This window comes from Chaetura pelagica, unplaced genomic scaffold (assembly GCF_000747805.2).
Source record: "Chaetura pelagica isolate M959 unplaced genomic scaffold, ChaPel_1.0 scaffold153, whole genome shotgun sequence".
Lineage (NCBI taxonomy): Eukaryota > Metazoa > Chordata > Aves > Apodiformes > Apodidae > Chaetura > Chaetura pelagica.
Window position 1 is genome coordinate 1,177,985 of NW_009952707.1, and position 11,693 is coordinate 1,189,677.

The window sequence follows — 11,693 nt, forward strand, 5'->3', positions numbered from 1 at the left end:
GAGCAACCAAGAGACTGTTTATGTGTAGGGGCTGAGGGGTAATGTATTTTTATTTCTGCCTTTATTGTGGGAGAAGGGTGCTGTTCAAGTGCTAGACTGAAGAAATATTTGGCTTGCAGTCCAAGGTGTGAGCTGGAATGAATTGTTGTAGGCCTCATTTGTCTTAATAGACCTCGAAAGGTTTGATAGCACCTGAGATCTTGAATTGCTGAATGCAAAGGTTTTAACCATGGAAGTTCATTACACTGTCTGGCATCACATGTAGATCGTTTGAACTTCTGAGATGAGATTATTCATCTCTGCCAACAATACAAGTTAGGTGTAGTAATGGAGGGTGAGGTCTGTACTGGTTTTTGGTTTTGAGGTCTTTTCAAATCAGTTCCTTGCATCACATTGGTAATTTCACTCGGGTGGTTTATCTATTACCAGATAACATGAGGTTATTAAATATTGTGCACAGCAGGTCCTAGTTATCTGTATGCATTTTTGCCCTCTGTTGCAAACATTCTATATGCATGTGTATTACAAATGACATGTGTATCTGGGTACAAGTATTCTCCATTTGGAATTATCTGCTTCTGCTACAGAGATGAGAGGTAGTCACTTAAGCATGAAAGATAAGGGGCCAGAGGAAAGGCAAATAAATATTATGAAGCACTGAGCTGTATACAAAATGAGGGACTTAATCCAATGTACAAGGCTATTAGATAAAGTGCACCAAAGTTTTTCTTACATGCCTAGCTACTACCATGAATTCAAGTTATTACATCAATTCAGGTTGTGTGCCTACAGAGTGACTGAGAGGGAAGAAAGATTTGTTGGTTTGTGGTTTTTTTGCAGCAAACCTGGTATAACAGGCTTTTTTTATTTGCCAAAAAGAAAGCTAGCTGTTAACACATTCTGGTTTTTTAAAGGCTATGAAATTGTTATTGGAAGAGTGGAGAAGCACTTCTTCTTGTTCCTAAGACCTTGGGTGACAAATAATAAAGAAAATGAAAAAAGCCGTGGTTTAAAATTAATTGGTTTTTGCCAAGTATCTCTTTTTTGCCAATTTACTTGCCTTTCATGCAGGAGCAAGATGTAACTGATGAGGTGCTCCTGGTATGGCAGTAGATCTCATGCTGCACTGACTTGTGCTCTGACAGCTGGATCCTTTGCCTTGGTGCAAGGCAACAGATCCCATTCTGACCCACTGCACAGAGCAGCATTCAGGAAAGCCCTGGGATCCTTCCCAGCAGCAAACTGACCGGTAGTCTCTTGGCTCCCAGACAGGTAGTAGCCCTGCTGTTTGCCTGCAACTGCTGTAATGATTTGCCTTTAAAAGTGTTCTTTATGACCCAAGAAGATATCCAACATGGTTCTGTAGTGGGGACAGGAGTGTGCCTTATAGGCAGTTCAATGAACACACAAAGCTAGAAGATAAAATAATGAATTGGTAGGATTTTGCCTATTTCATATAATGTGTCAATCCACAATTTCTGGCACTGGAAAGACAATTGTTACTTTAAACCCCATTCTGTATTGAGGAATAATTTATTTCCCTTCACAGTAAAAGAAGCCACGTTTGTGCCAAGTGCTAAGGTTAAAAAGGGACTTGCTAATTCCTAGGCCTTTGACATGGAAATAAATTTTTCCCTAAAGGTAAGAGCTTTCAGAGATGGCAGTAACATCCAACATGCATTCTGCAGCACCAAAGGCAACAGGGACTTTTAGAAAGTTGCTTTAGAAAATGCATAAAGTTATGAGAGAGATTTTATTTATTTATTTATTGTTTTAGCTCTGTTGGGAAACTTACAGCTAAGATTTTTTAAAAGTCAGTAAATTGCAACTGTCTCAGCAAAGCATGAGTGTCAGACTTTACAAATGTAATTGTTTCAAGAAATGCAAGATCCAATTTAAGCACTCAGAATGGGAGTACATTAAACTGTGGAAGTTACCAAAAGTGGGGCTTAATTGACTGTTCTTCAGGCTACTACTCTGTGAATGCGAGGCAGTAATATATTATTTCTTACAACACTGCATCAATAACTTTAACATTTGAAGTTTGGGACCAGATCCACAGCTGCTGTAGGACACTGGCGTTACGGCCTAAGGCACTGTACATCAATGAGCATCTAGCCTGATAGCTTCCGAAATTAGGGATGGTAGAGGCATACAAAACATAGGCTACTTGCATGCATCTGGATGAAGAGTGTGATCTATTGATAGTTTTCTTTCAGGTAAACTCCTTGGGGCATATGTGAGAAATATTTTCCGTATTTATGGCCTTCCACAACCCCCCTGTGTTGGAAGAGGAGGCAGGACTGAGGTCCAGGTTGCCCCTCTGAGCTTGGACTGGCCACTCTCACAAACCAAGCAAGCTGCAGTATTGCAAGGAGAGCAGTTGCATTGCCAGGGCCTCTCTCAAGGCCAAATCCTGAAAGGAAAATGGCTTCTTAAGAGATTTTCATTAACTAAATAATCTCTTCACATACAATCTCTGTAGCTGTGGGATGGCTGATGTCTTCTGACTCCATGTGCTCCCTGCCTCTGTCCTGCCCACCTTCTGCCCCTTCCTAAGAAGGCAAAGTTGCATGAATTCTTTATTACTGCTTTGCTGTGCTGAACAAGGAAACTTCACAAACAAACTTTTTGTGGATTTATTAAAAGCAAACAAATAACCTCTTAGAACTATTAGAACTTAATTATGTTAATATTAAACAAAATTATGCCACATTAATCATTTATGTTTTCTGCATTCATGAGGAGAGTTGTGCTGTGCTCTCCAGACATCTGTACCATACAGAGACAGGTGGCAGAGTGCAACATTTCCAAGTGTCAGCTTGGCACCATTTTCCTATTCCTTGTATGGCTTCTCTTTCTCTCCAATTGCAAATGCTCATTCAGCTTAGTCAAACTGAGTCCTTATTTGAGTCTGTGCTGAAAGGCAAATGCATCTATCTTTACAAGCCTGTTTGTTTCCATAATTAGAAACCAAATCAACAGTGTATTGAAGATGACACATTTGCTCCTTCCCTTTCTTCTCTCTGTGATGGCATAAAGCTGTGAAGCACAGTAATTAATGAAAAAGACTGTTTATTATTCAGACAATGTATCTGAAGTGGAAAAAAACAGAGCATGGGCTAAAAAACATTGCTGAAGACCTTCAGTTCCATCCCAAAGCACATGATCAGTTGTAGGGCGAGGGTCCCATCATTCAGTCCCGTTGGGCAGAGTACTCTAAAAGTGTCAAAGGCAATTGAACTCACATTTCTCATGTAAAACTCAGGAAAAAGTGAAATGTATGAAGAAACCCAACTTAAGTATCCTGCTAGGGCATCTTCAATGTTTTTCCCAAAATAGTGACTTTTTAATCTTCATTTATACGTCTGTTGTGTCCTGTGGCTGAGTGAAAATGATATATTTTTTTTTAGTAGTCTTATCTTTTACTTCTGGGAGAGTCTGCCTAATAGATTTTGTAAGACAAAGGGTGCACAACATGCTCTGCTCAGCACTCTGCCTTTGCAAAGCAAGGCTAATCTATTTTAAATAACAAAGGCCAGAAAATGCCTAACTGCAAAATATTTCTTTGTCTCCTGTGGACCTGCTACAGAGTCAGTCTCTGCTTGTGGGTTGGTATTGAAGATTAGGTAAAACGTAGCACTTTCCTCTGCCCCTGGAGTCTGATACTGAAATCCAGGGAAAGATTCTTCTGTGCTGCCTGACCACAGGTAAGCTTGCAAGGTTCCCCTGAGTCTCTTTCAGGCCACTTCATTTGCACAAAGCTGCAGTGTAACCAGAAAATTAGAAGTAGGTACTGCCTAGGAAATGTCACAGCTATAATGTGCAGCTGAAGTCATGTGGGTTGCAATCAAAGATTTGGGTTCTGTTCCATTTTCACCTATTTCTGTCCTACACCTAGGTATGAAAAATGTTTTGTGTTTACTGAAGCCTATAAAGTCAGTCAACATTAGAAAAAGTGTATGACAGGAGTGAGAATAGCCCACTTGCTAAAAATGAAGGTTATTAAGAGAACAAGGCTTCCATTGAGGGTACCGATTTTCAGGTCCTTGATTAGAATCTGCTTTCCTTTTATATTTTTTTATGCTCAGTGGTGATGCTGCATTGTTGTGGGAAATAAAGCTTCCTAGTATCACTAAGCTATGAACAGACACACTGAGAACAAAGCTTTTCTCTTCATTTTTTGATATTCACTCTCCACAATGTTGGGAATATTTTGGGAATAGAGAACTGTTTTGCACTATTTTTAGGTGGGCACTATTTCAGTAAAGTGAATGTCCTCTTTTGAATTTAAAGTGCAATTAGCTTGTTGTTGGTTGGGTAGTTTTTTTGCTTGCTACAAGTCTGTGTATTGGGGATGCACCGTAAGAATATGTGGCTTTGTGCAAGCATGATAGGAAAGCCGAATATGATCTTTTTTTTACTTTATAAAGGAAAAAAAACACATGTTGATAAATATGCAGCAAATCTAATACAAGGTAGAATGGTGCTCTGTGCTATGGGTGTTAATGCTTCCTATAGTTTCTTCAAGGTGATGCAGTAATAAATAAACTGACAACATAATGTGGAAATTCTAGGAATATGAGTCCATTCCTAAACTATAGCTGCAGTTTAAGTACTGCAGAGAGTTCATTTACACAAAGGTAAAGCGACAGTCTACTGGGACAGCTGTGCATGGATTGGCAGATGGGACAGCATCCTGCACCCCTCCTCCCTGCTGCACAGCACCATGGTGCTGGTCTTCCCTGCAGCAGGACAGCTGCCTGCTCTCCAGCTTCCCAAGCAAAACCCCCTTGTAGTTCTCCACACCCACCTTCCATCCCACCTGAGCGGTAGCTGGCCATGCTTAAACTAGCCAAAATGGCAAGGATTGTATGACAAAATGGCAGGTTATCCCACCAGACAGTGTCCAAGTGTCTGGCTTCTCCCCCACACCTGCATCGCTCACTCCCATGCTTGCCTGCCTGCCCCCTTCTTCTCCCCCCCAGTGCAACGTGTTCTGCAGGCAGGGCAGGAACGAGCTTGCTGGCTGTCCCCAGTCTGCTCCTGTGAGAGACTGCTCAGTGCCAGGCATTCAGGGCTCCCTGCTGCACTGTGTAGAGCCCCCCCAGATGTCCAAGGGCTTTGTGGAGCTCCACATGCACGGGAGAACCAGAGTGTCCCAGTGGACAGCTGGTGGTGCAGAAATGTCTGGTGGAGAGGTGGCAGTGTGTGGTTGGTGGTGGACAGTTGTCTTAGACCCATCTCAGAGTTTTTACAAAAAGGAGTGAATTTAAGGAGCCTTTGTACTTGTCTGTCTTACACTTTCCTCTATATGCTCAGAGAAGTAGATCCACTAGCATCATATGGTTTGTAACAGTCTGTGGGGTTAGAGGACCCCTTATGGAACAGGACTTCCCAGGAAAGTGGTGGAGGCATCGTCGCTGGATGTGGCACTTAGTGCCATGGTCTAGCTGATGTGGTGATGTTAGGTCATAGGCTGTACTTGATCTGAAAAGTCTTTTCCAGTCTTGGTGGTAGTGATTCTGTGATCTGTTCCTCTTTGTCAGCCTAAGAGAGGACACATCCACCTTGTTTCCAAGGATGGACATTAAGTGTGGCTAATAAAGTCAGCTTGCTTTGAATTTTCCATTGCATTAACCATTCTAATGTGAATGTTGTCCAGATCTGTTTCAGGTGACCAGTTCTTAGAGTGGTTGGCTTATCATGTTAGAGAAACTACCTGGGCTCAGGGCAGAAATATGCCCTTGTCATTTTGTTATGAGCAAATGGCATTTCTAATGCCAGCAAAATAATAAAAGAGAAAAAAAAGTTTGGTTAGGTTTAAAAGAAAAGCCTGTTGTATTTTATTGGGAAGCAATTTGAGCCAACCAACATGACAGAAGTTGTACTCCCTCCCTCACTGCTGACTATACTCCTTCTTCTGTGACCCCCCCCTCAGCTCAGTGTCCCAGAGCACTAGGTACTGACCAAATGTGGAGATAAAGAAATCTGCTGTTCTCTAAGGCTTAAAGTCAAATAGACTGAAAGGGAGAAGTAAATGTGGTGATCCCATTTTGCAGATGGGGAGTTGATTATGAAGAAGTTAAGTGACTTGCTAAGCAGCATTGAGCTTTTCATGCAGATTTGTTGATACCCAGTTTAACATCATAATCACGGGAGCATTATTTTGCATCACAACAAATATATTTCTGGATTTGTGGAGAGATTTGGAAGAAAGGGAACTTAATACCAACAGAATCCTGAGTAGTACCAAACATAAATAGAACATAGCAATGCTAAAAATTAATAGTAGTGAACAGTGTTTTCAGTTAATAATAGTAGCAATCAGCCTGTTTCAGCTCTGTGTTTTGTATTTTCTTATGCGGTGTTCTTTAAACGACAGATATAATAGCTGTTGATTAAAAAGTTATCATATTTTAATTAGGGACAATTACCTTCCAGTATTTCTACTGCTGTTTGTTTTGCTGAGAAAAGAGCAGAAGCCATGGAACTTTTTAGTAGAGATAGAAAAGATTTGTCAAAGTTTAGAAAGAAAAATGGAAAAAAGGACAGATAAATAAATAATTTTCTTACTTTATTTTCTTGAAATATTGTTAAAGAAGGTTCGTGGACAACACTTATGCATATTTTTCTGTAAAGATAAGATAGTTATCGTGTTTGTTGCTACAGTAACATAACGTAGCTGTGGTAGTTTGGGTGCTTTATTCTGTGGTATGTTTGTGTTAAAAAGTGACAGTCACATAGGCTAAATAGTTATGCCTGAAATTTTTATTACTATGTAATTTATGGTTCTTATGCTTTTTGTTTTCTTCCTTTTAGACTTTACTATTTGAGAATTCTTACTTGTTAAATGAAAAGAGAATATTTCCATATGTGAAGACTCGTTTTGCTGAAAGAACAGGTTTTTACATCTTGTTGAGCTGATATGTCTTGTTAACATCCACTTCTTTCCTTTCCACAGAAGAACTCAAGGAGAAACTCCAGAAGTATGTTGATGAAGTGAATGCCCACAAGCCTGGTTTCATCAAGGTTGTCCGACACAGCAAACAAGAGGGGCTGATTCGATCTCGAGTTAGTGGCTGGGGGGGAGCCACAGCACCTGTAGTCGCTCTCTTTGATGCCCATGTGGAATTCAGTGTGGGATGGTATGTATCTCCTTGACTTTCTCTCAACAAGGGATCTTTTCCAAGCGCTGTTCATAAATTATTGAATGGTTTTCTCTTGCATATGGAGGGTAAATTAGCCCTCTGATCTTTTAAATTAAGCTTCAGACATCAGAATTCATTAATTCAAACAAGAATCATGGGCTCAAGCATGGAAAACATATTTGTGCGGTGTAGCATAGTCTAGATCCACTTTTATAGTGTGAGTTATATGCTGGTCTAATTACAGTGTATTTAAACTGTATTGGAAAACTGCACATTAAAACTTCCTCTGATAATGTAGCCTTTTGCCCATGGGGTAATTTTATCTTCTTTTAATTAAAAATGTTATGTTTCTTTTATGTTCTACAGTGTAAACAAAGAAGTGTCCTTTTGGCATTGGGGTTGCTGCTCTGTGCAAAAGTAGCATATAACAAAAGCCATGTATTTTAACTTGTTCAGTTTGGATTTAATATTTCTGTTGCTTCTTGAGTAAAGAAGATGGTAAAAAGGCAGGAGCTTCTGTCCCTAGGATAGATCTATTTTCAACTCTGATCTTGATGTCCTTGATAATATTGAGAGCCTGAAGTTATTGTTATTTTGTAGCAAAGGGTGTAAATGGTCTGTGATATGCAGATACTGATTTCTTCCATTCACCGGCTAATATCAAAGTTAATAATAGGGCATCCTAGGTAAAATATTGCAGTGTGTTATTTTGAGGCAGATCCTGCTCTGTCAAAACTATCTCAGCAAAGGGAGCTCTGAATGGATAACAGAGATAGACTTTGCCTTTCCTGAAATAAGCCTCAGTTTCAATCAGTGCTCTGCTATTTGTGTTAACATCTTTTATTTTCTTTTTGTAGGGCTGAACCAGTGCTCACTAGGATAAAAGAAGACAGGAAAAGAGTAATTTCTCCTTCATTTGATAACATCAAGTATGATAATTTTGAAATAGAGGAGTATCCCCTCTCAGCACAGGGGTTTGACTGGGAGCTCTGGTGCCGGTATCTGAACCCTCCTAAGTCATGGTGGAAACTGGAGAACACAACTGCTCCTATAAGGTAACATGCAACCTAGATTAGTCTAATCTAAGTATCACAGGTGATGAGTGGTCTTAACTATGTAATAGGTTCTAATGACTGTAACATTAAATTCGTTAAATGTCCCTGAGCTGTCCTCTTCAGCTTTCATCCTTTACCCCTACACAGTTGTGAAGAAAACTTTGGTTTTAAAATATGTGTTTCCCTGTTACTAGCATGGGGCAAAACATACAGCCAGAGTGAAATGGTAGGTTTGAATGCTCAGCCACACAGCTTTCTCCAAATGTCTTGCCTGCTTATTTAGTCGTAATGGGCCAGAAACAGAATGTTCTTTACATAAACAGAACTGCTTTGACAAATGTGTTCTTTATAATACTGTTCCATAGCTTCACAGCTGTGTTATGTCCTAGTAGTTAGTGCTAGTCCACTGATGGTGTGTGAGCAAAGACTGTGTTAGGTCCTGGTTCTTTGCTTCCTAATCATATCTAGGGTATTGTTAGGCTGGTACAGAACCATATCCTTGTCTCCAGGAGAGGAGCAGATGTCTGAATCTGCTCAGCAGCACTGCTGAGATTCCAAGCCTTTCTGCTGGCTTTCTTCTGACCTCTGAGGAGGTCACTGGTAACTGTACTCTAGCTTCCTGGAGAAAGAAAGTGTGAACACTGTTTTCATCAGCTGTGAAGTGGAATCTTAAATAGCAGTGGCAGAGTGAGGGGGTCATCACTACCAGTCAGGTTCCATGCATTCAGTATAAGGAGTATCTTTCATCCAGGAATTCTGTCTTTTCAAGCAGACAGCTCTTTTCAAGACTTGTCAGCTTAGATACTCTGAGCTGCACTGACCCACATGCTGGCCATTAAAACAGGACTCAGAATTGAAAAGTAGGAGATAAAAATTCACAGCTTTGCCACAGACATGTAAAAAAGTGTGGTAATTTCCACATCATTAGGAATGGTTCTCAGTGTTAATGAACCCTATTAACATTATGAAAATGCTTTGAATTATTCTGCTAAGTACTAGAGAGGCAAACCTTCCATCTTAATTATGGTAACTTTTAAAATTAAAAATATTTAAACTCAGATTAAATCTGTTTTTCCATTCTACCCCAAAACTCTGTTCCATATGAGGATTGTGGAGTGAATGTCCTTTAGGAATATTGGAGGTTGAGGTTCATTCCCTAGCCCTTTTATTCAGTGCAGTACACTATATGCTTGTGCTGTGTAATTAAAACAAACCAAAAAGAAGGCACATGTATTGATTGGTGGCTTCTATTATGCTTCCAATATGCTTCTAGAATTATAACAAAGGAGAGCAAGTAGTCTGAAAAATACTTTAAAAAGAACACCAAAACCAAGAGTACTTTGTCATAAAAGAAGCATATTTTTTGAACTGACATTAACTGTCATTTTCTTCATTAATAAAGAAATCGGAAACTGTATTTTCTTTTTATAAAGTGGCTAGTATAGCACTTCAAGGTACAGACATAAATAATAGAATTGTTTCATTTCAATAGAATTGTACAATTTGTTATTAAGACATTCTGTAATCTGTTTGAAAGCAGATGTCTACAGTTATTGCAGCTTGATGTAAATGCAGGATGGTTTCCCCTGTACTGCTAATTACTAGTTGCTAATACCAACAGAAAAGACATTTTTATTTCTTGCCATTGTGGATTATAAGGTAGGAGAAAAATAAAAAGGCTAAATTGCTCTGTATTCTCCTCCACTGCGTCTCATAAAGGTTAAATTGTACTCTCTGTGCCTGAACTCTTACCTACTTAATATTGGCTCTGCATAGTAAAAGTTGGCTAATTCAGGTCATGACATAGATAGAGCTCAATGATTGAGTAAAGATATGTGACTTGTTCAAATTTGGCTCACGACAACAGACTAGTGTGACAGTATGCTGGTAAGGGCAGACATACCTTGTTTCTGTATTGCAAAACCTGACCTCAAAGTTCCTATTCAAAAAATAATCTCTTCTTTATATAAGCTTCCAGACACAAGTTTTCTTAGCTGTAGATGAACATAGTTTCTGGCTGAACACAAAAAACTGTGCATCACTGGATATCCTTGCTAATTACCACAGACAAGAAACATGGACACTTAGCAGGGACAGAAACTAGAATGGCTGCTTTCTCAGACATGAATTTGCACCTCCTGGATCTGGTATTGTTAGCACTGACATCCTGCCTGTTCTGGTGAATGTGTATGTCCAGTCATTTTGAGTCTTTTTTCCTTCAATAGTGCTCGTTTCAGTAGAGAATCAAGAGCATTAGAAGACAAAGCTGGAGAAATCTGTTTGAGAAAGTCCTTCCTAAGCATCTGTCTTGATGCACCATTTGACCCAGCAATTATAAATATAATCTATTTCTGAATAATAAGCTTGTTCATACACTGCCTGCTAAGTTTGATTGCTGCTGTTTTATTTTTCCAGAAGTCCTGCATTGATTGGATGCTTCATAGTAGATAGAGAATATTTCCAAGAGATTGGCTTACTGGATGAGGGCATGGAAGTGTATGGAGGAGAGAATGTGGAGCTTGGAATCAGGGTAAGCAACACGATCAACCAGCATTAGTGTCTTACATTTACAATACAGCTTGCTTCTTATTGCAGGGATAAAAAACAATCAAAAATATATGAATGTTTCCATGTAAGGGAGATCCACAGTTCCATAATAGTGTCAATTATTTTATTTGAAGATGGAAGGGGTGGGGGAAAGAGCAAAAGACCCTGTATCTTTTTAAAGAATTTATGTAGAACAAGGATAAAAGTACAGAGTTTGGTATTATTCTTTCATTCAAGTAACAATGCTAGAATTTTGCAGAGATGATACCTAGAACTCCCTGCTTACCTGTGATCCCAGACTCAGTAAGGAGGATAGTTTATCACAGGTGTAATGGGAAAATTCTCTCTAGATTACCTGGTTATACAAATTAGAAGTAAACTGAATATACAGGCATATACAGTGAGCTGCCTTCCCTCTGGAGTGGAATTAAGCTATTCAAAGTGTGCATAAGTGCACATATTTTCTTCTTCCATCATGCACTCTTCATCTGTTTATTGCATGCAGTATTGTATCTGATTTGTGTACTTCTTTCTATATCCCTACACAGCTAAATACTGTTCTGAAAATATGGTGCTGTTCTGTTTGAGGATCTTTCAGGTTTTTGATACAAGAGAAATTCTTTGATAGATATGAAAGATGGCATGATGTGTGTTAAAAATTAAATACTGAACTCTGCTATGAAACATAACTGAAAGTTTGTATTTTGTACTTTCTAGTTGTCAGAATAAAGGATACTGTTCTACAATAGCAAAAAAACCCCAATAATTTAAAAAATATAGAATTCTTTGCTGGAACTGTGAGGAAACAAAAAAATAGTCACTTTTACTTCTGGGTTCCTGAAATTCTTTTTCTTCCACCTGTCAGAGACGTTTTATTGCAGCAAGATTGAAGCATAGATCCCCTCTCAGTTATACTAGAGCACAGTTTCAAGGAAAGAGT

At 39.2% G+C, this 11,693-nt stretch overlaps 1 protein-coding gene across 1 annotated transcript in view; it reads left to right on the top strand.

Moving 5' to 3' along the window:
• GALNT18 (polypeptide N-acetylgalactosaminyltransferase 18) overlaps window positions 1-11,693 on the top strand; it is a 216,691-nt gene that overhangs the window by 141,832 nt on the left and 63,166 nt on the right. Inside the window, exons 4-6 of the mRNA XM_009994239.1 lie at window positions 6,965-7,148; window positions 8,009-8,206; window positions 10,622-10,736. Of these exons, the coding sequence (XP_009992541.1) occupies window positions 6,965-7,148; window positions 8,009-8,206; window positions 10,622-10,736 (497 nt within the window). The remainder of the gene's footprint in view (window positions 1-6,964; window positions 7,149-8,008; window positions 8,207-10,621; window positions 10,737-11,693) is intronic.